Source organism: Pezoporus occidentalis, unplaced genomic scaffold (assembly GCF_034315485.1).
Source record: "Pezoporus occidentalis ecotype Australia unplaced genomic scaffold, CSIRO_AGI_Poc_V1 ctg92, whole genome shotgun sequence".
Lineage (NCBI taxonomy): Eukaryota > Metazoa > Chordata > Aves > Psittaciformes > Psittacidae > Pezoporus > Pezoporus occidentalis.
Genome location: NW_026916284.1, coordinates 533611 through 561397, shown reverse-complemented (window position 1 = coordinate 561397; position 27787 = coordinate 533611). Strand labels below are relative to the sequence as shown.

Here is a 27787-nt window from a genome sequence, read left to right as displayed (position 1 = left end):
CCTTCAGTTCACTGGGTAAACCTGCTGCATCTCCTCCTCCAGCAGGGAAGCAGCCTGTTAACCCAGCTTCCACCCAGTGTACCTGGGATTATTGTTAATCCTTCCCCCAAACACTCGTGCTCTGCCCAGGGGGATACCCCTGTCCGTGACGGCTGCTCCCCACAAAGGCCAGCCCTTGGCTGGCTTCCCATGACAAACACTACAAACATCCCTTTCTCCATGGGGACCGCCCCATCCCACCCAGCCCCAGTGATGGAAGTGCTTGAGGAGCAGAGACAGCAGCTCCCATTCCATCCCATCCCATGGGAAAGCTTTGCCCAGGGTATTCCTGACCTCCCTCATCCCACCAGGTATTTCAGTTTACGAGGGCACACATATAATTATGGTGCTGGGGCCAAAGCGGATTTGCCTGGCCTGTGGTGGGAACTGCTCAAACCCAGGGAGGGATTTTCCACTTGGACGGGATCAAAGCTCTGCAATGGGGTTTTAATGTCCAGCAAGTGAAAAGCCACCCTAAAAATGACACTAAACCAAGAACTGTGCAAAGAATGGGGCAGCAAGCGGATCTACAAAGAGAGTCTGTATCGTCCCTTTTCCCTCTGTCCTTTTTGAGGATAGAAAGACGTTGGGAAGGGATGAAAAAACATCAAGAAAAAAAAAAAGGAATAATTTTACACTAGCCTCATAAAAATGACATCGTCACATTCCAGAATTAGAGCTATTAAAACAACACACACACACGGGTATTTTTAGCTGGATATTAACGGTAAATGATGCTATATTGAGAAGCGCTTCCACCCAGCCCAGCCCTGGCTGTGCTTAACCAGAACCAAACGGCTCCAAAAAGATCAGAATTCACAAAAATGACATAATTTTTCATAGGGGAAGGAGGCAAAAAAACCCCCAAAGCCCTTCTGACAGCAGCCCCGGCTGCACTCCCATCGCTGCACACGCTAATGCCTGCGGACTTGCTTCCTCCACTCTTGACTCTTCAATCCTGCCAGGCGAGGGGTTAAACCCATTCCCACTAATGAAGAACACCAGGAACATGCTCCTGACAAGCCCACCCCAGCAGGGAAAAAGAGAGTAACAAGAAGGGAAACCCCCTCCTGCATTTGTACTCCGTAAAATAGGAAGTATAAATCAAGGCACCTATGGAGAGATGAGTTTCACTTAAGTGCTCCGGTCTCATTTTATCTGAAATACCCTAATTATAGTGGATTACACAATATATTTGAGATGTGATCACATGCTTTATGGAACAGTATCTGTGCCATGGCAAGGAAGTGCCCCCCCCCTTTAACTACCAAAAAAAGAAAGTCCAATTTTCTTCTTTTTAAAGTAAAGACAAAAGTCTTACTTTTGTTTAACAACTTCACATTTCTTCGACACGTGCCTGCCATAAACTGAAATTTCTTTTAGCATAATAAAACCCCACCAAAGGATGATTTTCCAGATGGCTCCTTTTCCATAGGATAACAAGTTGGAAACGGCTACCATGCAGCTGCCACACTCGGGGATCTTCCCCATGACTCCCCATGGACATCCCTGCTCCAAGTCACCTTGCACTCCCGAAGCTGCAGCCTCTGCACCCCATGGTTTAAACCCTAGCTCTGGGATTACGCTTGGAACCTGGGATTCTTTGCAGGGACGCAAGGAAACCCTGAACAGACCCAAACCATGGGAGAGCAGCTCCTGCTCCGCACACGGCCACGTGCGATGCCCATCCATGGGTCTCCCCTGTACCCCCATTCCCAAACTGGCACATCCCTCATCCTCCTCCCATTGCAGGGATGCAACATCCCAATCGCTTGGTGCCCCTGTTTCGTGCACAGCCGAGGGGTCCCGGGGTGGGGGGGACCCGTCGTGGCAGGGGGCAAGGGGCCAGCCCCACGTTAAAAGCTGATGAATGCTCGGTGATGAGCGGTGCTTTGCAGCCCGGCTGCAGGATGTCACCGCGCTGGAGGTCTCACCACGTTCCCACAGCAACAGCGGTGGGAGCCCTCCCATGCCCCCAGCCGACCTCTCCCCTCTGCCAACCCCGGGACAATGCCGGCGCGCGCTATTCAAGCTTTTCAGCCCAACCCCGCCATTGAAATCCAGGGATTTAACCTGAACGCCATCCCCTGGGCTGCGGGGGAGAGGGGAAGGAAGGAGGGAAGGGAGAGGGGGATGCTCCAGCTCCGCAGCCCTTTCCTCACCCCATCCCACCGGGCTCCCGCTCCCCTCCAGATGCTCCAGACCACGGGATGCTCTGCAGTGACATGGACAGGCAGAGCAGGCGCAAGGAGGAGGGTGACAAAGCTGCGAGCAGAGCTGGACACCCCCATCCTTTTGCTCTGGGGACTGCCCAGAAGTCACAAACCAGCTTCAAGGGGTCCCCGAACACCTCATGATACCCACAGCTCCCTTCTAGCTCCCACTGAGGGCACTCACCTCCGAGCAGCACTCAGAAAGCGGGGTTTAACCTGAGAAGTCCCTGCCAACAAGCACCGGGGTGCCCGATTTCACCCTTTCAAAAGGGGGCTGTGGATACCCAAAAAGGTCCAATCAAGCTCACGTCACCCAAAGGGGCAAAACCAGCCAAAACAGAGAGCAGAGCACATGCCCCCGGGGAATGAACCCCTACAGACGCAGTTTTAAGCCACCAGTGGCCCCTCAAGGCCAGGTAGGGCTTGCTGAGTTGGGGTGGGTCCACCCCTCCACGCTCCCGAATGGGTTTTGGGGGGATTTCATATAGTTAAATAAGAACTGAGGGCCAATACTGCCAGAGCTGGGATGGAGGAGCTGTGAGATGGGAAGAACCCAGTGGTCCGAGATCCTGCCTGCGCCAATGGGATGCTCCCAAGGATGGCGCAACGCCTTCATAAAGCACCTAATTGTGCAAAGCTCTCTACATGGGGACATTTATTCCTGACCCCAGCTGGTGCTCAGCCTGTTCCCTGAAGCATGAAGATTGATAGCGCTCAGGATGGTTTCTTTCCCCCTTCCCTGTGGTGCTGTCATTGCGGATGTCATTCGGTTTTGGAAGTTGACCAAACCCTCTGCCTTCATAATTCCACGTGCCAGTGAGTTTCCCAGGGCAGTTACACTGGGAATCCAAAAGAAGAAGTGCAAGAGGGTGCAAGAGGATGTCCTTTAGGCAGGGCGGGAGCAGCATCCACAGGGATGAGCCAACAGCACCTGCAAAAAATCCCTTTTCCCCCTTATTTTGCCGAGGAGGTGACACTGTTCCACCACCACGGTGCCCAGCCTCTGATGTGCACCGTGCAGGCTCCGTCCCTGGCAGGGTGACTCGCAGCAGCATTACACGCATGATTAGCCTTCAGATCAGGGGAAGGGGGGCTTAACTGCGTGAGAAACGGCTGTTATTCAGGTAATGGATTTACAGCACTCGCTACTAAAGTATCAGACACAGCAATTTTTTACAGCTTTCACGCTGGAATTTATGGCTCAGGGAGGCGATCTCCATCCCAGGCAGGGATCATTGCCTTATTTAGTATCCGAGCAGGAAAATTTATGGGTTTGCCCAAGTTTGTTTTGAAAGGTAACCTGCAGGCACACACACAGAGCCCCCCCCTTCCCCACAGCGCACATGAGGCAAGGGGAGACGTGTGCCGCGCAGCCCCCCGAGGGGCACACATGCGTGCTCGAGGGCAGAGCTGCTCCATGCACATGTGGCAGTCCCACATTTTCAGACGTGAGAGGTTAAATCTCCGCCTGAAGGCAACAGGACCCCCACCAAGGATGGGGACCACCTCTGGGCACTCTCCTGGGTAACCAAAGACAGACCCAGAGAAAACCTGCTCCGGATTTTACATCCAACAGGTCTTTTCCCTGCTCTCACAGCTCTCCCTGCTCTCCTGCACCCTGTGTGGGTCCCTGTGCCCATCGGGAGTGGAGCAGGCAGGACCCCCCCAAACCACAGCCATCTCTGGGGCAGAAGGTACCAGCCCATGAGCTGCACTGGAGCAATGGGCTCCATCTCCTTAGGGATATGCCCCCCAAAGACAGCAGCACTCGCACCCCAGCTTCATCAGGGATGGCCAAATCTGGTGCAACCCCTGGTGCCAGCCCTGGGGTACGAGAGGAGGGTAAAATCCAGCGCTACCCCCAAACCTGGGGTTTCACATCGGTAAGAAGCGGGGTGTCCCTCCTACCTGCTGCTGCTGGAAGTGCAGGAGCTCCACGGGGCTCATCTCGCCGTTGGTCTCCCCGCTCGTGGCTCCTTCTCGCCCTGCACCCGCCGCAGCACCGCCGGTGCCGCCGCCATCGGGCTGGTTGCTGAGGCTGCTGACCCCGTTCTGGCCGGACGGAGTGGACCGTATCGTCTCCGAGGCGGATTCAACCATCATGACTTGCTAGCAGGACCTGAGGAGCAGGAGGAGGAGGAGAGAGCCTGAAACCCCTGCTTGGCAGCCCTACTTCCACATTACCCATCCTCGTCCTGCCCCATCTTCCATCCCCATGAGGTCCAGCAGGGAGGCGATGTCAAACCCTGGCTGGTTTTAGCCACATTCAATTGACTCCAGAACCCGACTGTGCAGCAGCATGAGCTGCCGTGAACGCGCTGCACAACACTAAGGAAAACAAGCGCAACCCATCCCTTTGGAAAACACCGTGTTTTCAGCTTTCTCCCAGCCAGATGCAAGATACAAAACCCCAGGAATCCAGGCATTTCTCACAGAATCCCAAAATATTTCACTCTGAGGCGTTGGAGACAGTGAGGCTGCTCCCCAGGCACGTGGAGCCGGGCCATGCATTTCACCATCAGCATCCCAGCACACGTTTCCACAAACCAGCTCCCAGCAAACCAGCACTTCCCTGGCATGAAGTTTGCCAGCAAGATGAGGAAGCCCAAAGGATACCCAAATGGAACTGGGACATGGCAGAATGAAAGTGTGGGGTGCTCCAGGAAACACCCATTGGAAAATCCTGCCTGCATCCCTGGCACCTCTATGCACCCCTTGGGTACCATCAAAGGACTGAGCTGGGTGCTTCACTGCATGTGGCTGTTCTTGCACCTCACTGCATGCAATTCCAGGCTTCCCACTCACCAGGCAGCAGCACAACACTTGCAACACCATGGGCTGCTGGCAGCAGCCTCAGGGCTGGAGCTTCAGCTCAACCAACAGAGCTCCTGAGGCACCACATGGAGCCCGAGGGAAGCATCAGCACTGGGAGAGCTGCGGGCTGGGAAAGCCGCTTGCACCCCAATGTGTGTCTGGCTGCAGGAGAGCTGGGATCTTGGCTTCAAGGCGATGACATGGAGAGTCCCTGCACTGCTAGGCTGGTCAGCAGGCAGCCTGCCAGCTGGGAACCTGAGCAGCCCCTTTCCTGGGAGAAGCTCCCAGATCCGGGCTAACACTGGAGGAAACAACCAGAGCATCCAGCACCAACCCCAGCCACCGAGCCCTGGAGACCACATCCAGCCCCGACACCCATGGCTCACAGGGAGCCCTGCCAGGGCAGGGGGTCTCTCCCTCCTTCCCAACACACATTCTGCTCTGTGGAACAGCACAGGATACAGTTTGATCTCATTCAATCCACCTCCTTCCCCGTTAAGCGGGTGCTGGAGTGGGATCGGCAGCCGCCGTTCGCAGCTGGCTGGTGAGTTTGGAACAGGAGGGGAATAAAGAAAGAGGGACGGGAGAAGAAATACTGTTTCTCTGCCTTTTTCTTCTCTTTTTTTCCCCCGTCTTCCCCCTCCCCGCCCCAAAAGACAGAAAGACAAACTGCGAACAACATAATTGCTGAAATGTGGCGTGTAATAATAGCTATTCAGAAGCTGATCATTCATATTAAACAGGGTGAAGCAAGCTTCTCATTTGCATGTTGGAGATTATATGCATTTCAAAAGTCATTTCCGCAGGGTATATGACTGACATTAATTCCCATGTGGAGCTGCCGGCTCCCTCCCGCTAGGCCTGGTGCTACCAAACCCGAGTGGGGCGGCTTGGTAACGGGATTACTGGGCTCTGGTTGTGCCGGAGCACGGCGAGGTTGGAGCAGCTTCCCGAGAAAGGACCAGGAAAGGATGGGGATGCTCGCTGACATTAGGAGCAAAAGAACCTGGAAGAAAGCACCTTCCCCCCTGCCCAAATCAAACAAGAGCCTGCAGGGATACTGAACTATTCCTGTTTCTTTCCCCCTTTTCCTACTGTTTGGAGCAGGCGAGCGGCCTCACCGGGAAAGCCCGGCTCTGCCCCTGCCCGGCAGTCACAAGGCACGGCCCCGGCCAGAAACTCAGCGGGATTCAAAAAGCGATTTGACTTTTATATGGAGAACAAGAATATCCAGAGTTACAACAGGAAGTATTAAAAAAGGGAAAGAAAGGGGAAAAAAAAAGGTTTTGGAAAGGATATAAAACTTTCCTGGCTTCAGGGCACAAACTGAAGCGTAACTACTGGGAATTAGGAGGAAATCTCTTCTGGTGGAGGAGCTGTGACCATGGGCTCGCTCTGTCATCCCCAGCCCGGCCAGAGGCGGGATGCCGGAGCCGATGAGCCGCGCTGGGGTCCGGCCGGGCGATTCCCGGGACACCAGGCCAGGGGTTCCCTTTCCAAGTCTAGTAAAACTCGACTTCCCGTTCGCAAAGCCTGCGGGACGCTGGTGTCTGCGCTCCCAGCGCTGCAAGGGAAGTCATAAAAGAAAGTCATAATAATAATGAAAATATTTCCATTCATATAAAAGTTTTACAAAACCTTACAGCAAAAGAGCGAAGCCAGGGTCTGCAACGCTCTGAACGCAGCTTAAATCGGGAACAAGCGCTTTTCCAACCAGGATCGAGCTGGGATAATTGAAGCCGCGTTGGAAAGAGCAAAACCCGGCTGCACGACTCGAGCATCCCTGTGCATAGATGGGACAAGCCGCAGCATCCCAGCTCCTGCTTTTCATCTGTTCTAGTTTAAACACAGACCAGTGTTTCAGGGATTCTCCATATGCTCATATCCAGAGGGTCTAATCAGGATCAGATCTTCCCAAGGCATTAAGGCAGGGACCCTGACCAGACAGTCACCACAGGGATACAACACCCACATGAAGCAGAAAAGGGTGGTTTTACTTAAGAGGGGAGGGGAGGAGACCCCTCTAATGGGGAACCACAGAGGCTGCACAAATGGATTGCTAGTCCCCATCTCGGGCTCCAAACCACCCCACGGAGTAAGCGCTCTGCCTTCCCCCCCCCTTTCCCTTAAACGTGCACCTTTCACAGGACAAAGAAAGGGAAACAGAACTACGAGGAGAGTAAAGAATCCCCCAACCTTTAGCAGTACCATATGGCAATGAGTGGATATTAATTACTGTTGCTTTTTAATTAACAATTGCTTTGTCTGAGCAGTCACATTTCCCTGACACCCCTGACTCGCTGCTAACCTGCGAAGTGCATGCGCCACGCCAAGCCATCAATCCAGTTTTATTGACACCCCCTCCCCGCCGCAAACAGGCAGATACCAGGGATTGCCAATTAACACCTCCACACTCTCTAATTAGCACAATTAACAGGCTGATGGATACCCAGAGCTTCCCTGCCAGGGAGGGGGGGGGGGCAGATCAGCTCCTTGGGCTGTTGGACGTGGCATGCACATGTGCCCAACACGCCTGTGCCATGCTCCCCATGTCCCACGGGAGCACCACGTGTGTGCCATGCCACAGAGCCCAGCATCGCCACGGAGCCTTTCCAAGCTGAGTAGAAGGAGCAGGATGAGCACAGAGGCAAGAGAGCTGGCGGACTCAAAAGCACAGATTTGCACACAAGAACACGGGGACTTCAGGAGTGGGAACAGCAGACGAAGCATTCACAGAGTGATCTCTCCCCAAAAGCTCCTGAGGGATCTTGGAGCATCCAGCCCCATTGGAGCGATGCCACTTCTCCACCTGACTCACCTCCACAGACGGGAATATTGAATAGAGCTTTTCAGCCCCTGGGACCCATTGAAACAGGTACAGCCGAGCCCGTGAGCTCCTAAGCAGCAGTCGCTGAGCACCTATTTCAGCAGCTTCTCCTATTTTTAACTACCCTCAATACCCTGGTCCTTTGGGGCTCTGTAACTTTGGGCTGCCCTTCACAGGACCGCATACAGACATGGCATCACGGGCACCTCCTCCTGCTGCCAGCAGATCCCTGTCCTGAAGCCCCCATCCCCATCCCTGTGCCAATAGCACTGCGTGCCCCTTGGCCTCGGCTTCCCCGCATCCAAACCCAAAGAGCTCAAAGGCACCACCTGGGAGGGATGAGGACGAACAGTGGGAAACACCAGCAGGAAAACGCTTCCCACCCCACATCCCGAGCCGAGCAAGTTCCCAATGTTGATCCAGTTTGCAAGGGACAGCAAAGGTGACAGCATACATGTTCGAGCAGCCTGCTACAGTGATGCTCCGGAGGCTTTTTCCACCCTTCCCACTACATCCCACTTCCAAAGCAGTTTTCCAGACCCTCCCTTCCCAGCTCCAGCCCTGCCAGGACCTGGAGGGGAGCTGTGGGCTGCCTTGCAGCACCGTGAGGGCTCTCCCTCTGGCAGCCTCTCCTGCAGGTACCAGCAGATGATGGAGGAGCACGGACCAAGCAAATCCCTCAAAGCCGTTGGGAGTCCTGCGGGATGCTCCTCTGCACGAGTGGGACTTGGGGAGGCTTGAGCCCAGGCACCGGATCTGCTCTGAGCTACGGAAAGTTGAGCAACCTGCCCATCCGGATCCAGCACCGCGAGGCTTTAGGAAGTGGCTGGCTAATCTTAAAAGGCTTTGGCTTGAAGAGAAGCAGCAGCCGGGATTGCTCCGAGAGTGGCTTTTTACCCTTTAATTAACACATAAACACATGGAAATGTGGAAAGGGGATTAAAATACAAGTCTGGAGGAGCTGAAACGAATCTAGAGCATTACTGTAAATTAGAAGAGATTTAAGGAACCAAGGACTGGCTAAGCCTGGGCACCGCTTTAATGGGATCTCACCTCTGGGCACTTTCATCTCCTACTTTCATCTCACTCCCAGCAACTTCTTTGGGAAGAACCAAGCTCCGGGTGCACAGACCTTCACCCTGCAGCAATCCTCACCTACCTGCCCCTGTGCCCTCGCTGCCCTGGCCACGCTCATTTGCTGCTGCACAGAAATCACGCAAGAATGACCACGGCACGGCTCTTCTCCCCAAAAGCTGGGTCATCTCGCTCGGAGAACCAGGAATCATGAGCATCACCAATGGGGGAAGCCCCTGGGGACCAAGCCACACCAGTCAGTGGGACATGGCACTATTCCTGCTTGAGTTCCTTTCCAAAACGATCTTCCTCAGAGCATCCTTCAGTCTGGAGCTCGCACCATGCACCAACAAGGACACCGCGACCGGAGCATCCTACGGGAGATCCTCCTCCCGGTGCCCACGCCACCGAACCATCCGCATCAGGACACAGAGCATCCCCAGAGCTGCCAAAGGCTGGCACGGCTCCCATTCCCTGCCAAGCTGCAAGGAAAATGAAATCCCTCCTGGCATGAACGCGGGGCTGGCCGGACACAGGCTGGGCACGTGCTGGGGCTGCTCCATCCTGCTCCATCCATCCTGCTCCATCCATCCCGCTCCATCCTGCGCTTCCCTCGCTGTGCTCTTGAAAAGATTAAAAAGAGCCCCACTCCATCTCATTAAGAAAATAAACACAAGAGCCGTCTAAGTGTCTAATTAAGCTTCTAATTAGTCCCTGCTTGTTACTAATGCAAATTAGATTACGCTGCTTAACTACAGCATGTCCACAACACCCTTGTTAATTGCGGCCTTTTGAAATTAAATTACTCCCTAATTAGCATATCAAAGCCATTGATTCGGAGCCAGGGAAGACAGGGCAGGAGGAAGCAAACGCCAAGTTTTGTTAATCAGGGACGTCTAATTAAATAGTGACGTGGAGCACGGGGGGCTCCAGCCCCGCTGCTCGGGAGCTGCATCAGGGGACCCCGAGGGGCAGCACCCGGTGGTGCAGGTTGTGCTTCACTGCTGCCGCGCTGGAGCATCCCGCAGGTCTGGTACCCAGCGCCTGATGGATGCAGCTGCAGCAGGGCAGAGCCTGAGCCCTGGGAAGCCCACAGACTCCAATTTCTCATCCCCCAAAACCTGGCTTTCCTTCTGTCCAGCATGTGCCAAATGGGAATTCAATGGGGAAAAAAGTCCCAAAGCACAGACAGAGCCCTGCAGGCCCATGGGCTCATGGGGCAGGGTCTCAAGACACCTGTAGAGCAGCCACAAACCCTCACAACCCACACGCAGGAGGCACCGAAGTGAGCACAGGCCGCAGCATCCCTGACCTGCAGGACACTTCATCCCCTCACCACAACGGGATGGGATGGATGGGACAGGCACAGCACAGGTGGGGGGGGATGCCCGCAGCGGTGGCACCAAGTCACAACTTGATCGGGGCACCATCTGTGGGGAGTCTAAAGGGAAACCCCACGTACATCCCTCACCCCAGCATCCCGCGGGCACCAACAGCATCCAACACAGACCCTTTCTCCATAGGAAACAAAACCAACTCCCTACCGGAGCAGGGATGCTCTCGGCACTCACCGGAGCCATCCCCAAGCCTCCAACCCCAAATTCACAATGGGACATGAATAACAGATGCGCTAAGGAAGAGACTCAATCTAAGAGCAACCAGGTAGCTCACGCCAAGGAGAGCAGGAACGAAGCGCACGCCTGGTTTTCAGGTGATTTCAATCACTTCCTGAGTGACCCCAGTTCTTGAAACATTCCAACTTTTCCTCTCTTTTTTTTTTTTTGTTTAAAGAAGTGGGAAAAGGAAAAGAAAAAAAAAATAAAGGGACAAAGATTGGAAAAGTTTAATAGAGGGAGAAAAGGTCTATTGAGAAAAGCAAGGCAGGCACAGCCCGCCTCGAGGGAAGAGCTGGAGTATTAAAGAAAGGAAAAGCGCTTCCCCGGCTGCCGGAGAATAGAGCAGCTCCACGAGCAGGAGCTGTGCGCTTTTAATTGAAAAGAGGGAGATTCAAATGAAACATCCAATATCCCCCGTGAAAGAAAGGAAGAAAGACGGACGCTGGCCGCTTTGCGACGCCCGAGATTGCTAAAGCCCCAACTTTCTTCTCCCCCCCCGACTCGGAAGTTATAGGAAAGAGGGATGAGAGAAAGGAAGGGGAAAAAAGGGGCTTTCATACAAGAGGAACTCAAGGGAATGGGGGAGGAGGGTGGGAAGAGAGACTAAGTTTTATTCATTTATTTTATGCAATGAGTAAAAATAATATATATATTAAAAAAGGCAGAGTTGGACAATGTCAGTGTTTGGAAGCAGCAGAACGGAGAGGAGAGGGGGGGAAAGCAACTAGGAACAGAAGGGCCAGCTCCAACCACCCGCCGCACGAGCCTCTCTCCCAACGAGATTCAATTAATTGATAACAAGAGGCATCAAATTAATTTTTCAAGGATGTTAGATTTTGATGAAGGCAAAAAAAAAAAAAAAATCTCTCTGATTTTAATCGGGGCGGCGTTTAAAAGGCATAAATGAATATCCCTTTCTAATCATCTGAGGCGCCGGGGAAGCACCAAGCAGTTAACGGGGAAATTCAAATCGTTTAATTAGGAGGGGGGGGTTGGGGGGGTCCTTCAATGCAGGGGGGGAGGGGGGGGGGGGTCTGCTTTGTGAAGAAATTATTTTTAAAGTCATTTCTTTCAAGCATCTTTGGGTCTGTCATCCCCCACCCCCCCAATCGCACTCGTGACAACGCATCCCGGAGGTTCTCTCTTTTGAATAGAGACCGTTCCCCATCACAATCTAATTAACAAAGATGGTAATGAACAGGCTGGGGGAAAATCCATCGAGAAGCAAAAGATTCCTCCAAACTCCCAGGAAAAGAACGAGAAAGAAACCCCACAGGAGGAAGGGTGTGAGATTCCCCCAGACTCACTGCCGTGCTTCCATATGGGATACGGGGGTATGGAGACATGGCGCTTCCAGCAGCCCCCTCCCAAACCCTACCACAGTCATTACATGCACCTCACATTGCTGGTGTGGAGCAGATGCTCCGGGAGCCAAAGCAGAGCTCGAGCCCAAAAGCAGCAGTTGCAGGGATCAGCACAGTGCAAGGACCGTGGTGCAGCCGATGCACACTCACACACCGCTGCCCAGCCTGCGGCCATCACCCTGGCATCACTCCACACGGTGCCAGCCACCGTGTCCATCCCTGCCAGCATCACACCGGTGCTTCCCCAAGGCTCCTCCAGCAAATCCTCGCTCATGATTATGACTCTGCCCACATGCCCAGCTCACCCCATTATTTTACACCCCATCAGTAACACACACAACGGGGCCATGCCCATGGTGCACATCTCACCCAGCCTTCCTGCTGCAGCAGAGCCCCGAGCCCACCCAGGGCACACACAAAACCTCCATCCCTTTTACACGCAGGCAGCCCCAACATGGCCCCATGCTCATGGGTATCCCGCCTACCAGAGCCTCGGTCACCCAAGGAAGAGCAGGGCTCATCCTCTTGGACAGAGCGATGAAGGACATCGCCGCACATAAGCTGAGGAAGAGGAGGGCTGCAGGGAAGCATCCTGATGTGCCCACTGCACCCAGCAGCCCTGGGAACGGCAAAGGTAGCACCAGAGCGGAGGAAGGCTCTGGGCAGGGGGTGTGTATGGAGGAAGCTCCTAAAATCAAAATCAAGCTGCAGGAGCTCCCCCTGCCCTGGCCCTTGATCCCATCAGGGGTGGCTGCCAAGGGTAAGAGCAGAGTTAGGGAGGAAGAGAATGACCTGGAGCAATAGAGGGACAATCTGGACCAGGACAAGGAGTGATGGCAGAGCCACCGGCACCGGGAATACAAGCTCCCATGTCAGACCCGAGAGGAATTTTCCAGCTGAGTTTGCGTGAAGTCAGATGGGAGGATGCGAAAAGTCTCTTCTGGCCTTTAAATAATCCAGAGGGGAGGAAAAGAAGCCCCGGTGCCTACTGAACAGGAGGGAGGAACTCGGATGCCACAAGTTTTTCCAGACTCCGCTGTGTTTGTGCAAAAATTCATCCAGAAAATGCTCTGCTTAATGCACTCCCTGCTGCACACCGATGCTCTCCATCACAAATCCCATTTTTATGCAGGAAGAGGCTTGGTTTCCATCCAGAAATTATGCTGCTCATGAGGAGGGAGAAGAAAAAAGGCAGTGGGGGGGAGAACTATCCTTGGGCATCTTCAAACTCCTGGTCTGAAGTCCATTATTTTGCATCCAAATCAGAGGCAAGCATGACCCGAGGCCGGCTCCGTCTCGCAGCCACCGCCAGAGCAGCACTTCCAGACATCCTTCCTGATCTGATTCCTGCACAGCTCAGCTCCATCTCACATGGACTCACCATCTCCTGCTCTGCCCCGGCACCGCAGCCGCAGCCACAACCGCGGCTCCCACCAGCCCTGCGCAGAGCAGCGACTGGAATAACATCAGCAATTTTTCCAGGGCTTTCTTAAAAGCTGGGAAGCAGCATGCTCGGCAGAGGAACTGGGCTGTCCTGGGCTCTTGCACTGGGAATGGGGATGGGTGGCTGCGGGCAGGGATTGGGAAGGTGCGTTCAACTTTTTGGGGTGCATGGGATGAGAGCAAGGCTCAGGGGAGAGGCATGGAGCATCCCTCCGGCCAGGGGAAGCGTTTCCCTACACAGACCTGTGCCAAAGCCAGAAGATCACCGGGGTCCCCCGTGCTGCTCCTGTGTTTGAGCTCGATGAGCTGTGTTCAGCTGCCACATCCTCTTCCTGGGAAGAGCATCCTCCTCCAGCACCCTCCACCGGGGACTCCAGAGGGTGACACTCTGTACAGTGCAAGATGCAGCTTCTCCCCTGCGTTCCTCGAGCACACTCCATGGTTTCGGCATCCCTCTGGACCGCTTGGCAACACGGAAAGGTGATCTGGTCCCGCAGCATCACTCCGTTGTCATCCACAGCATTCCCAGGTCATGCCAAGCCAGACTCCTGAGCCCTGGGCATCCTGAGCTCAGCCCTTACACATAAGGAGGCGGCATCTTCCCAAACTGGGCAGCACATCCCTGCTTCATGGATTGGAACAGAGCGATGGAAGCATGAAGTAAACCGAGGTGATCTGTACTGAGGTGGCCAAGGAAGCCACCGACACCTTCCTGCTGGTGTGGGAGAGAGCGCAGAGCAAATCCACACATTTCTACTGCTCCTGAGGGGGTCGATGCAGCCTCCCTGCAAAGCACCCCTGGAAATGGTGTGGTTTTCCTCTCCCCAACCCTCTAAAAATAAACCTTGTTCTTTAAAATCCCAGTTTATGATTCACCCCTTGCAAGCTCCAACATCTCGTACCTCGCCCAGCCCACAGCTCTGGCTGCCAAGTCCCAGAGGCCCTGTGAGCACCCATGGGTGCTGGGACAGGAAGGGCCTCATGGCACTCAGTGCCCAGTTGTCTCCTGATGTGCCCGCTCCCCGGGGAGGACTCATTGCTGGCTGATGGGAGCCACAGCAGCGCCCTGAGCATGTCCTGTATGGGTGCCCACAAGAAGCTATGGCACAAAACCCATCACTGCACTGGGGCTCCAGGCTCCGCAGCAGCACCACTCCTCCACAGTCAGGTCCCATCATCTTTCTGCATCTCCTGCTGAGACAGGGTCACTGATAACCCTGTCCCAGCAGGAAGCGAGTGCTCCATGACCACTGTCTGCAGGACACGGTGCCATCAGGTCTCCATCACCGGCTGCCCCGGGCAGGGCAGCAACCCAGGGGACATCCCTTTTCCTCCCAGACCAAACCTCATCACGTGAGGGTGAGGGAAGGACGTGACACCGGAATGCAGCATCCGGCAGGACACAAAGCGGACACAGCCGGGTCATCAGCACCCCCAGGGACGTGACCCGTGAGCCCTTGGTACCCGTCCCAGCACAAGACCATGGCTCCTATCCATTGCCAGGTATGTTAAAACACCAATTATGATTTTAAACCTCAGGCTAAAACCAGCACCTGCCCATTCCCAGCCCCAGAAGTTCCCAGAGCATTCATATCTGTGACAGCAAGGACCAGCACAGATCTCCACTGCGTCTGGAAGGACCAATCCTGCAATGAAAGGAGCTGCATGTCCCCACGGTTCTGTGCCCACAGCAGCCCAAATCTGCAGCAAGAGATTCAGCAGCACTGATGCTCCCCACTGCGGCATTCGCTGCTTCAGTGCAATGGGGACACGAGCGACCTGCCCCAAAGCCACCACCAGCCCCCAGACGAGCCCCCTTGACTGCTAAACTTCATCTTGCTGCGTTTGTAAGTGGATTTGGCCTTCTCAACAGAGTCTTTTCAAGCCACCAGCCCTATGAGCCAGGGGGAATCGCTCTGGCACTGCTTCTGCCCAGCCACACGAGCAGTGATGCCGGTGTCAGCACTGATGCAGCACCCCCGTGGTACAGGATCTGCAGATGGGGATGCTCTCACAGCCCCAAAGTCCGACCAAGCTCCACTTCCCAAGGAAAGGGACATTTGTTCAGGGCTCAAGCCCACCAGCACCAAGAGAAAGACTTAAATGGACTTTGAAACAGGCCCTAAAAGCAGGCTCTGCCATGAGAGGGATAGACAAAAACCCGGTTAAAAGCAGCAGCACGAATAACCCGGATAGAGCTGTGCTGACCCTGACCTGCATCCGGAGAGTCCTGAGCATCCTTCCAGGCAGGCAGAGCTGGCCCCAGGGATCCCCGTCCTGCTGCAAGGACAAGCAAAGGAGCCAGGGAAACTCAAACCCAGATTTCAGCACAAATCTTCCAGCAAGAGAGATGAAACAAACCTGGCACCACACCATAAGCTCCCAGGACAGAGGGGACCCCGCGTCCCCTCGCAAAGCATCAGCATCTCCGCCATACAAATGCTTTTAGTGTTTCATCTGCTTCTCACCTTCACTGGGGAGCAACCAGGCCCCCTGCCAGCAGCACCCTACAAACCCACCACCCGGTCCAGGGGACAGAGGAATAGGATGGGACCCACTGGGGTAGGAAAAGGCACAAGTGCCCCAGACAGCGGGTGCCGAGAGGCTGAGACAAATGGGGAGCGACGGGACCCTCCTCCTCCTCCTCCCCAGCACCACATTTACCCGCACAGCAGGGGACAAATGCCTCTTTTGTTTTCCAAATGAGAAACCATGGCAATTTTGAGGTTTTAATTTATTAACGGTGAACATCTGGGCCAGCCCCACTTCCCAAACCCTGCGCCAGCAGAGCCGAAGCCAGAGCGGCATAAGCAAGAGACGGGGATACCCCTCCATGCCCATGGAACAAACCCCATCCCACGGCAGACATCCACACTCAAACTGGCACCGCTCTGGTGGCGAAGCGACTTCGCCGCGTGGAAAGCAGCTCGGAGAGTAAAAGGAGAAAGTGCAAATCCTTTGGAAACAGCCCAGGAGAAGGGCAAAGCCGGAGACAGCCCTTTCCAAGAGCACAGCCTCACCCCCACCAGAACCCATCTCGGCAACACCAGGTTTTTGCAGCTATCCCCAGCACAGCATCATTTCAAACCCCACATTTCCTGACACACTCCCTCTGTTCCCCACCCCTCATTTTCTCTCCTCCTTCCATTTCTAACAGGCCAAACCATGCCCAAGAGCAGGGAGGTTTGGGATGAGCTTCTCCAGCCCTTGCAAAAGGGCCCCAGCAGGGTTCAGGGACAGTCCTGCATCCAGCAGCATCCTCCCAGCAGCACCCAGGACCACGTGGCCAAAGGGGGATCATTTGTGCCGGAAACCCCATCCCACGGTGGCCAAGCCAAGGAATGTGCCGTGATCCCGGCACATGAGGGTGGCACCCAACCGAGCAGTGAGCTCAAGCACAAAGCGAGCTGTGCCCAGAGTCAATGGCCAAAGTAATGGGCCACTAATTCCCAGTAATAGGCTGCAGGGAACAACTCACAGGGAGAAAACCAAAGCCAAGAGGACACCAGAAGGAGGAAAGGCTCCTGAGCAAACGGATCCCAGCGCATCCTTCGCTTACAAACAGGTTCAGGCCTTGTATTCTGCATTGAGCAACCTACCTCCATCCTTCCTCCACTGTCCCTCTTTCCTGAAGACATCTCTTCCCAAGCCCGTGACAGCTTCTCCTAGGTGGTCCCCATCCAGATCTTGCTACAGGAGAACAAATACAGGAGCGTCCCCAGCTTGCAGACTCACAATAAGCAGGCAGGCAGAAAGCCACTCACCTAAAATCTACTTTGTGGAATAAACCATGACAGGGAGGAAGCAAGTGAAGGGTTCAGGGTCAGGCTCTGACGGCTGCAGCAGGATGCTCGGCTGGCCCTGCCTGGCACTGCTGGGGTTTTTATGCCTTTCTTTTATGCCTTTATTAGCCTCAGCGCAGTTAAATCCCCCTGGATAAACCAGCGACCTGGCAAAGGTGTGTTGAAATAAGACGTTTCAACACCCCCCTCTCTGGGTGAGCAGCTCATCCCGGCTGATCCCAATCCCGTGTTTGCCTATTAAACGGGAGCATCGGTGCCTGAGCAAAGACACCCCCAGGACGGCATCTCACGAGCTGCCAAACAGCCACACAACACACTGAGCACATCCCCATCAGCTGGGGCTCCCCTGCTTCCCACCAGCATCAGTGCCCACATCCCCATCGCCAGCTCCCCATCAATGCCGGTCGCACCAAGGTTTGCCAATGAGGCAGAACAAACACTTTCCCAATCTCCTCCAAGCCAAGCTCCCCCCCCCGGGGGAGTTTTGCCTCCTTTGGCACCTTAAACAGAAAGGTTTCCTTGCACTTTTCCATGGTCTGGAACACGATCTCCCAAAGAACAGTTTTATTACGGCACCTTTGGCTGCCGACAAACATGCCCCGGAGCCCCCGGCTGAGCCGGCACCGGGTGAAATTCCCTCCCGCAGCCACGCTCCACTCCCTGCTTTGCTAAAAAACAAGGATGTTTTTGCTGCTCATCCGGACCCGCAGGAGGAGCGTTCCCACTGACACAACCCAACGCGACAGACTTAGAGCCAACTTGCCAGAGCACGAGCCGGTGGCGAGCATTAACCGGGGCCAGGAGACACCGACAGCAGGTTCCTTCACCCCAGCGCAGCGCTCAACAGAGCCGCTGCAAACACACAGCCTTTGCTTTTCCTTTTCCTTAAGAAACACAAGGAGAAAGGATCCCGACTCCCGGTGCCCATCCGCACACACGGAACTCCCTTGCCCGGGTACCACATCCCGTTACAGCCCCGGCACAAGGCATTGGAATCCCTTAACGCCTTCTGTCCAGCTCCATTCCCAGATCTCATCTCTCCTCCAGCAGGATCTTTACAGAGGAAAACCTCTTGGGTTGTGTTCTCCTCAGCAGCACCACGCTGCCCACCTCCGAAGGGAGCAGCTCTCCTCCTCCTCCGTTTTCGCCTCTCGGTTCTTCCCTTTCCCAATGCCATTCCGCTTGCAAACACAGCTCAGTCGCAGGCAGCACCACCACTGTGTTTTATCACCGAGGTTTGCAACTGACAAAAGGGTTTGAATTAACAAAAGTTAAACCCCCCATGCTCGAGCAACAGCTTTGATGCATTTTATACAACAAACAATTGGGGGGGGGGGATAAAACACTAGGAAGTTTCTCAAGCTGTGCCCAGCCCCATCTTGATCTACAAGTTCTGTTTGACTTTAAAAGGTGCAGCACAGCGAGCAGGGGGAGGTTTTGCAAGAGGGTAACATGGGTGCGAGTCCTTCCCCATGGAAGACCTTCACCCTGCAGCCGCTGTCACAGCCCTGGGCTGCTCTTACATTTACCCCTGCGCTTCCCTTGAGCGCATCAGGGGCTCCAGTGGCACACGGAGGGGTTTTACCTCCTCCGAGGGGAACACGCGGCTTTCCGAGTGTATTTGAGGTTTTAATTCCCCCCCGTTTCTCCTTCCCACTAATGCAACTCATCGCTCCACAGGAAGATGCCCACAGAGCATCCCACCGGGGCAGGACCAAGCTCCTACAGCCCCACTGCACCCCATAACTCCCGCGGCGGTGCCGGAGGAGCTGGAAATCAAAGAGGATGGGACAGGAAATTTCAAGTTTCCACTTCCAGCAGCAGCAGGTGACGGCGAGGCCACAGCGGGAGCACCCGGATAAACCCCGGGATAAACCCTGGATGTCCACTGGGGAGATGGAGGGTGCGAGCATCCCCTTGAGACCCCCGCAAACCACCTGCCAGCTCTGACCCGGAGGCTCTCCCAGGCTCCCAAACCAAGGGGAAAAACCACCCCAGCTCCCCCCTCCATACATAAAGAGAATTCCCCCAAGTATTCCCAGCTACAAACCCCACTCCGCAGTGGGAAAACACGAGGCAAAGAGCCATAAACGTGTGTTACTTTAAAAGGAGCAGAAGAAAAGCCGGGACCCCCGGGCTCTCCCGCCTTTCTCCGCTTGGAAGAATTAACCCAGCGCCGGCTGGGGGCACAGCTCCCCCCCACCTTGTGCTACAAAGGCAACCCCAGCTCCGCACCTCTCCCCCTTCCGCCTGCCCCACAAAAGAGGAAAAAGAGGGGAGGGAGGAGTAAGAAATAAAAGGAAAGCAAACCCTGAAAGGCAGCCCCGAACGCCCCCAGCGAGACCCAGCGCAGCTCCAGCATCCACCAGCTCCAGCATAGAGAAGAAAAGCTCCCGGACTCCAGGGCAGCAACTTCACAAGCGAGTGCACTCGCATTCCTGCCGGGTTACTGGGAGAGAAAAGGGCGAGGGCCCGACTGGATGTTTGAGTGTCACTTCATTTTATACACTGCACAGATTTGTTTGTAACGGGCCCTGCTCTTCCCTTCCCAAACTGGGACGTAAAACCTACGGACGCCCGACTACCAGGGATGGGACTAAAGCCGGACACATCATTTACTGATATTTCCTATGTTATTTTGGGGGGCTCTGTGTATCAACCCCCTCCTCCAGCAGCAACTTTAATCCATTTCATTCCTTTCCCTTTTCCCAGCCTTCTGCCCACCGGCACACACAGACTGAGCCCCCCCCCTCACCCTGGCATCCTCCATCCCCAATCCAGGGGGTACCTGCCACCCCCAGCCCTCTTGGGTGACACATCCCAGGGTGCCCATGTTAAGGGGGGGATTTTCCATCCCAATCCCGTTCTCCTGCACTTTTTCCCTGCCGCCAACACCGAGTCCAACTTTGCCAGTTTCTCGGGGGTTTGTGGCAGGAGCGATGCTGGACATGGAAGCAGCCCCCTCCCCACACCAAACATCCCAATGGGAGCTTGGGATAGGGGGGGAAAAGAACACACACCAAACTCCCCTAATAACTAATCAATTACTATTAAAAAAGAACTTAAAACCCCCAAACCGGGAACATCTGCAACCCGGAGCCTGCACCATTATTTGATGCCCCCCCTTTACCCCCTGCTCCTGCCTTTGTGAGGCTTCGCAGCCCTCACAAAGCCTCCCCAGCTCAGCACGGGCACTGCTGCCCCTTTCTCCCCCCATCCCAGCTTGATTTAAGCAATGTGGAGGGGAGGGAAAAAATTAAAAGGAAAAAATTAAAAGGAAAAAATGGAAGGAAAAAAAGGGGGGAAAAAAAGGAAAAACTTCCCAAATCTGATGATTTTCTCCATGCACCCAGCACCGGGGGCTCATCGGATTTGTTCTTTTTTTAAGAGACTTTAAGGTGGAGTGGAAATTCAAATAAATAATGCTAAAAAATAACACTCCATTTAGAGCTGGATTTTCACAAGAGCCCGAGACACCGCTACAGATAATCGGGAATACAGGGAATCGAGGAAGGGGAACCCAAAATCGTGCCGTGCCTGAGCCGCACGCCGGGGATCCAACACCCAGCACGGTGCTGGATGTTCCTCGGGTCAGTTTTTAAGTGCACAAGAGGAAATCTGTCCAAGTAAATCCTGCCTCTGGTTTGGGTTAAAACCAACCCTTTCCATGCAGAAACTAATCAGGTTTTTATTGAATGCCCCACAGCTTTACAGCGCTCGGGTCTCAATCGCTACTGAGCCGGTTCCGAGGGTGGGAAAAGGGAAATCGCTGGGTACCGGCTCGCAGCCAGAGCGATGGGGATGGAGGAGCCCCCGAGGCTCAATTCGGACACAAATTCCTCTTGGACTATATTAAGAGTAAAAAAACAACCCACCCTGGAGCAAGTTTTCCAAGCGGGCACTTTTCGAGCACCACGGAGCCTGCAGGAGTGTGCTTTCTCCTCCGTGCATTGTTCGCTGGTATTAAAAAGTGCCCAGGAGGGGAGAGGGAGAGACGCGGTCCGGGTTGTTTTAAAAGGGGAAAGAAGGGGAGAAAAAAGGAAGCATTCCCAAATGGAAAAAGAAACCCCGATTACGCTCCACTTGTCCTCTCCTCTGCACACCTCCGAAACGCGCCTGCCAACTCAAACCAGATTTACCACCACCACCAAGAAACCGCCGGAGCGATCCCGGCCAGCGAGACAGAGGCGCGTTTGTTCATCCCCCGGACAGCGAGATGGAGCCGGGAAGAACAGAAAGGGCCGAACTTTGCGAGAGCATCTCGCGACAGAAGCGGACACCGGGGTGGGAAGGCGATGGAAGAGGCTGCTCCCGGCTCCAGGAGCCGGACGGCGTTAGCCCGGGAATCTCTGAACTCCCCGAAGACGACAGCTCCGTAATCAAACTCCCTCCGAACACGTTATTGTTGCTGCTGTTAGCGGGGTCCTAACCGGTATCGGGCACCGTGTGGAGGTTACAAACCACCCCCCCCCCAAAACCCACCCCGACCTCGCTGCCCGCAGACAAAGCCGCACCGAAGCCTCTCAAACTTTGCACCGGGCGAACGCAGCGCGGGGCTTCACGGCCCCGCGACCCCTTCCAGCATCCAAACCTGCGGGGATGGCTCGGGAATATTCTCCAGCTCCATCCGCAGCCGCGCGTCCCGTCCTGCTCTCCCCTCACCTCGCTGCCGGGGTTATTGCTTATTGCAGGCTCCGCCGAGGATTTCCCAGGAGCGACGCAGGTTCACGGGGACGGCGGCGGCGGCTTCTCCAGCGACCTCAAAACTTAAGTGATGGCTCCCGACTCACTGATTCCTCCCCAAAGGAGGGGATCGCGCGCGCTGGGCCGCTCCGCAGCACAGAGCAGCGGGGCTGGGGCTCAGTTAAAATGCGATGGGAGGGAAGAAAAGGGAATAAGGAGGAAAAAAAACCCGACCCGAGCGCCCCAAACCACCGGAATTAAAATAAAACTGGTGAAGAGAAAAAGAAAAATGGATGGGGGGGGGGGGGGAATGGGAAGCCCCAACAAAGAGAGCCCGGGGCGGCAAGCAGGGCCGTGCCCCCCCCCCACCTCCCAGTGCGGGGCCCCAGCAGGTCTGGATCCGGCACCGGCAGCGCGAGTTCCCGGTGCCCGATTCCCCCCTCCCAAACCCCGCCGGGGCTCCCTGACCCCCCCCCCAGGGGATAAAACCCCCAGGGGGGTGGGAGGGGGAAGCCGGGACCCCGCGTCGGGGCTGCCCCAGGTCCCCGTGCCCCGGCCCCGCTCCCTTTGTCCGGGCTCCACAACAAACTTCCGAGCGCGGGGACACGGACCCGCCGCGCTCCGGGAGCGGAGAACCGGGGTGCACTGGGGAAGGAAGGGGGGGGTATCCGTGCCCCACACCTGCCGGCGGGGCTGGGGGCACGTCCCAAACCCCCCCCGTCCGCGGCGGTGCCGGGGGCTCGCTCGGACCGTGCCGCCCCGCTCTCACCCACCTGGTCGCGCCGGGGTCCAGCGGCGGGCATGCGGCCGGCCCCCCCCCCCACCTCCGCTTCCCCCAAACTTGGACGGGGCGGCGCGGCGGGGCTCAGGAGCGGCTCGGCATGGCGGGGGGCTCCCGGGCGCCGGCGCCGCCGCCCCTGGCCTGGCGCGCTGCTTGCGGTGCTGGGCGGCGCCGGGCCGAAGCGGGGCGCGGGCAGCCCGGGGCCGGGCCGGGGCCGCGCTCAGGTCCGGCTCGGCGCGGCGGCGGCGCGGGCGCGGCGGCGCGGGGCGGGCACCGGCCCTACCATAGTTCCTCTAAAGCAGGTGCAGCCGCTTTCCCCGCCCGCTCCCCTCCCCTCCCCTCCCCTTCCCTTCCCGTCCCTTCCCTTCCCGCACCCCCCAACCCCTTTGGGTGGGAAGGAAGGCGGTGTCCCCACTCCCAGCATCCCCCCCCCCGTGCTTTAGCTCATTAACGCCTGCGCTAATTGGTTTCTGCTGCGTTCGCTTCCCCAGGGCTCAGCGCTGCGGATGCGGAGGGATGGGATCGCGCGAGGGAAACTGAGGCACGGGGAGCATCACACACACAGGCACCCCCAGCGCGCACCGCTGACCCCAGTGGACGCATGGGGATGCCAAGGCACGGAGCTGGTGACCCCGGCAGCCCGCAGCCCCATTACACCCCGACACCCCGAGTTCCCAGGGGAGCTCTTTTGTAGTTTCCATTTTATGGACAGATAAAAGAGCTTTAAAAATTGGAATGAAAAGTATTCCAACGCACCTGCAGGTGTGGGGTGGTTGGTTGTTTTTTTTGCCTATATTTTTTTTTTTTTTACACAAAAATTGTTTTAAAAATTAATCCATTTTTGAATGAAAAGTCTGGACCGGGAATTCCTGTGCCATGGACAAGCAGGTTCCCCCCAGCTGCAAGCTCTGCTGGCCCCAGCAAAGACCCCAGTGAAACCATTAGTTTTGGCCCCCCAAAATCTCACATCAAGGTGACAAACAGGCCCAGTGTGACCCTGCTGTGAGCCCTGCTCTGGGCTGAGCCAAGCCTTAACCCAGGCCTTTGCCAGCCCTTTCGGAGGGCTGGGAATCCTGGGAGGCTCAGCTTGTTCCCAAGCAGTTCTGGGGCTCCCATTGGAGCCGAGTGCTTTCCTTAGGGAGCAACAGCTTTCCCCTCTCCCTGGCAATGGAAAACCAAGATGATAACCCCCGGCCAGCCCTTGTGGAGTACCAATCACCCCTTGGATCCGTGGCCAGTGACCAGCCAAGGCTGGCTCTGCACCCATGGCATTACCCATGGGGCCTCCCTCAGGCTTGACACGGTGGCAAAGGCGTTTTCCCCTTTATTTAGGTATTTATTTGCTCAAAAGGGGGATTTTAAAGCAAGCATTAGGAAGGGGGGAAGTGCCCCACACTTTTCCTGCTCAGGACTCAGGTGTGGGACTCCCCGACCCGTTCCAGGGCTGGTTCACATATGGGAAGCGGAGCAGCATCAGTTCCCTAGCTCAAAGTGGATCCCTCCTGGCACATTGCAAACCCCAATGAGCTGGTTCCCCACAAGCAGAGGGGCAGCCCCACGGAGGGTCGCTGACCTCCCCTGCTCCATGGGGGTCCCAGAGGTCCCCTGATCCCGAGCAGAGGCACCACTGGTTGGTTGTGCCCTGGCCCACTGACACGATCCTCTCCAGGCAGTGTTGTGGGTTCAGGGAGTTTTATTTCCTCCCCCCCCCTCCCGATACACAAAAGCTGTTTTCCCATCCATCTCCCCACATTTATACCCCTCAGACTTTATGAGTTACCCAAATATCAGCCTACAAAAAACAAAATCTATTTTTTTTTAGCCCCAAACTGGCACTTTTCTGAGTGAAAAGTAGCTGAGGGACGAGCCCCAGACAAACCTGGCCTTGCCCTCTACTCCCAACACAAGAGCAGCCCCTTTGAAGACATCAAACAGCACCTGAGTGGGAAGGATTTGCACAAAAAGACATGGGCAGCTTTCCTCCAAGGAAAGGGCTCCAAGGAAAAGGCCCAAAGATCCCTCTTTGTTCATCTGTGTCAGCCAAAAAGCCAGGAACAAGCAGGAGTCTGGGTGAGGACATGGCAGGACCAGGGTTTAGCCAGAGTTTGTATGGATTCTTGCTCAGTGGGTTTGGTCCCTGAGGCATCACTCCTGCCATAGCTGGGGAGCTGATGGACATCGGGGACATCCAGAGATTCCCAGGGGAGCAATTCCCTCCCTGCTGAAAAAGGGGGAAAAAGGAAGGGAAAACCTTTCCTTTTGTTCTGCACCAGGCAAAGCTCTGGACATGTATCACCTCCAGAAGGGTATAACAGAAGCAGGAGGATTTATAGCCCTTGGATTAAACCTTTTGCATAATGTCTGGTTATAAAGCCCTGAGACACATGGCACAAGGACCAGGAGTGATGGGTCCCGAACGTGTGGCTCTTCTGGGAAACCCACATGTTCCACCTCTTCCAAGTTCATCCTGACTTTCCTGCCTCTGTGGTTGATCCCCACACTGTTATCTGGGGGAAATCGGTTTTCCCAGCAAAGTTTCTGCTCTTCTATCTGGAATATCAAAACCCTTTAAAAAGTGTAGATTTTCAACCAAGGATTTTACCCCAGTGTTGCCTGGAATGGAAAGAGCCCCAGTTTGCCCTCAGGGTGACAGAAGCTGAAATCTTCTCTGGAGATCAGTTTGGGTTTGTCCTAAATCCCACACAAGGCAAAGCAGCTCCGGCCTGGGAGCATCTTCATCCTCCCCGGAAGCTCCTCTCCAAGCTGGATCCAAACCTTGTTTGCCACAGGTTAGGACTCGGCCATTTCTGGAAAGCATCCGTTTGGTTTTTATTTTCTCTTCTATAGGGCGAGTAATTTCAAAAAGAAAACCTGACTTCTCTGAAGATGCTCCTTTGGAAGGTCTGCATCTGAGGATGCAAATGTGTCCCCTGAACTCTGCTTCCCGCCTCACCTCAGTTCTCTCCCTCCTTCCTTCAAGGCAAAATAAAGACAAAAATATATGGAAAGAAGAAAGTTAGGAATAGGAAAATAGGGAGAACAAGGGAAGAAAGTTACTTTTTCCCTTCCGGAGCAGTGTTTCGGGGAGGGAACTGCGCGTTAACGCAGCAAAGCCCCAAATTCCCGTCCCTTCCAAGGTGCACATTTCAACAACAGCAGATGAGAAGCTGCTTTCCCACCCAAATGACACCGGATGCTTCCACACAGCGCCTGAACCACCCGGGGCTGTTTCGGGCTTCACCCCAAGGAGACCTCCGGGGCCCCCTCGGGATGATGCCGTCGGGGCCAAGCGCTCTGGCCGGCGCCCGGAGGAATCCGGCGTTGCCCGGACGTGCTGGCGGGGCCACGCCGAGCTCTTGGACCCCGCTCGCCTCTTGCGTAAGGCGAAGAAATGATGCACCGAGTTACTGTAAGTGATGAGAGGCTCCTGGCTCCCTTTTAAAGCGACAGGCGGCGTCTGCCCGGGGTCTGGCATCACTCCCCTGCCCTGGTCAGAGGGTCCCCGCTGCCCTCAGACACAGGGAGCAGCCCCCGGGATGGGGGGGGTGCTGGCACCCCCAGCTACGCACAGAAAAGGGACACGGGGGAAACATTGTGGGGGTGCAGCAGAGCCCAGCGGGGGCTTTGCAGCCCCTCGGGGTTGTGGCTGTGCCGTGCCTCAGTTTCCCCTGCTTGCAGGCGCAGAGGAGGCTCAGGCAGACAGGGCTCAGCTGGGTGTTACTGAGCTGAAGGTGACAGCGAAATGAGAGAGGACTCCGCAGCGCCTGGGTGTGCTGCTTCCACACACGGAGCAGAGGATGTGCCGCGGGGGGGGGGGGGGGGTCTCCAGACAGTGACCAATTTTCCTCCGTGTCTGCAAAGCCTTAGTGCAGGAGACGAAGGAGTCTGCGAGCAGAGGGGCCGCAGGGCATCCCCAATGGAGCCGTGCCTCCTGCTCTGCGCGCTACCAGCACACCGAGGCACGGAGACAGCACATTTGGCTTCTCTCTCCCCACTGGCATGTGCCGTGGTTTGGTGTTTTTCTCTCTTTTCTTTCCCCTCCTTTCTTTTTCCCCCCTTTATCTGCCTTTCAAAGGCCGTTACTCATCCGGAGCGGGACGGCTGCGCTCACCGCACGGTGCTTGTCTGCGCTGTTTCCTCAGGGAGATGCTTACCCGCACGTGGTGACTCCTTGTGTGAGTCGTCAGGGTGCCGAGGGTGGGGATTACTCACGGTGTAAGGTTTGGGGGGGGAGGCCACATTCAGTGCTTTGTCTGCAGTTGTTCATTTCCCACTCTTTGAGATATTTTCGTTCCCCTCCTCTCTTACTCCTGCCAACGCTCGCTCCATCCTGGCTCTCTGAGCTCCCTCCTCCTTGCTCTTCCACGGGGGACAGAGCACCCCTTTGGGACACCCCCTTTCACTCTCTGCCCGTTTCCACTCATTCTTGTTCCATCTTCTCCCCATGTCTCCCAGATGTCCCTGCATGGCATCAATGGCTCTGCCTGAGCTGGACCGGAGCGGAACCGGCATCACCCGCTGCTTCCTCCAAGGACCCAGCCCTGGTGCACACAGCCCCAGCCCTCATTAGGCATCACAGTGGGATAAAGGCAGGGAGAACCATCCAGGAAGCCCCAGCTCCTGGTTTCAGGCTGGGGCTCGCCTGGGCTCCCCGAAGACGCCTGCTGTGGGACTCACCGTGTTGGCAATGCCAGGCACAACCCGGCGCTGGGAAAGGCTCAAGAGGAAAGCATTTGGGACATGGCCCTTCCCTTCCTCCATGCAAACCCGCGGCAGATCAATGAATATTTTAACAAAGAAATATTTCATTAAAAGAGTTGATTGCTTAATGAACTGTCCCTGTGAGCCATCAAAATGCAATGGAGGTTTTTTTTCTCCTCTCTTTAACGAAGGCAAAGATTCATATCACGAGGAACTGGCTTATCAAATTACCGTAATAGCCTGTGTAGACCGAGGCCGGGGGCTGCCGGAGGAGGGATGCAGCTCCCCGCGGTCCATGGGCACGTTGAGACGATGCCCATCAAGAAGGGACCAGGCTATGGGCCCTGGGCACTGCTGTGATGTGATCCCTGAACAGCAGTGGTTTGGGACAGTGTGGGGCAGGTCTGTTTATTAGTGAAAACATCCCTC

General features: G+C 55.6%; 1 protein-coding gene across 3 annotated transcripts in view; it reads right to left on the bottom strand.

Annotated features, from left to right (window-relative positions):
* Positions 1-22798, bottom strand: part of FOXP4 (forkhead box P4) — a 51200-nt gene extending 28402 nt beyond the window's left edge. For 2 of the 3 annotated variants that reach the window (XM_062605595.1, XM_062605597.1), the window contains exons 1-2: positions 22650-22798; positions 4161-4371 (exon numbers count right to left, since the gene is read on the bottom strand). In XM_062605595.1, the coding sequence (XP_062461579.1) occupies positions 4161-4355 (195 nt within the window). In that variant the 5' untranslated portion in view covers positions 4356-4371; positions 22650-22798. Of the gene's footprint in view, positions 1-4160; positions 4372-21784; positions 21807-22649 lie in introns of those variants that run through there. The other variant, XM_062605596.1, reaches the window with a different exon arrangement.
* Between the last annotated feature and the right edge of the window lie 4989 nt (positions 22799-27787).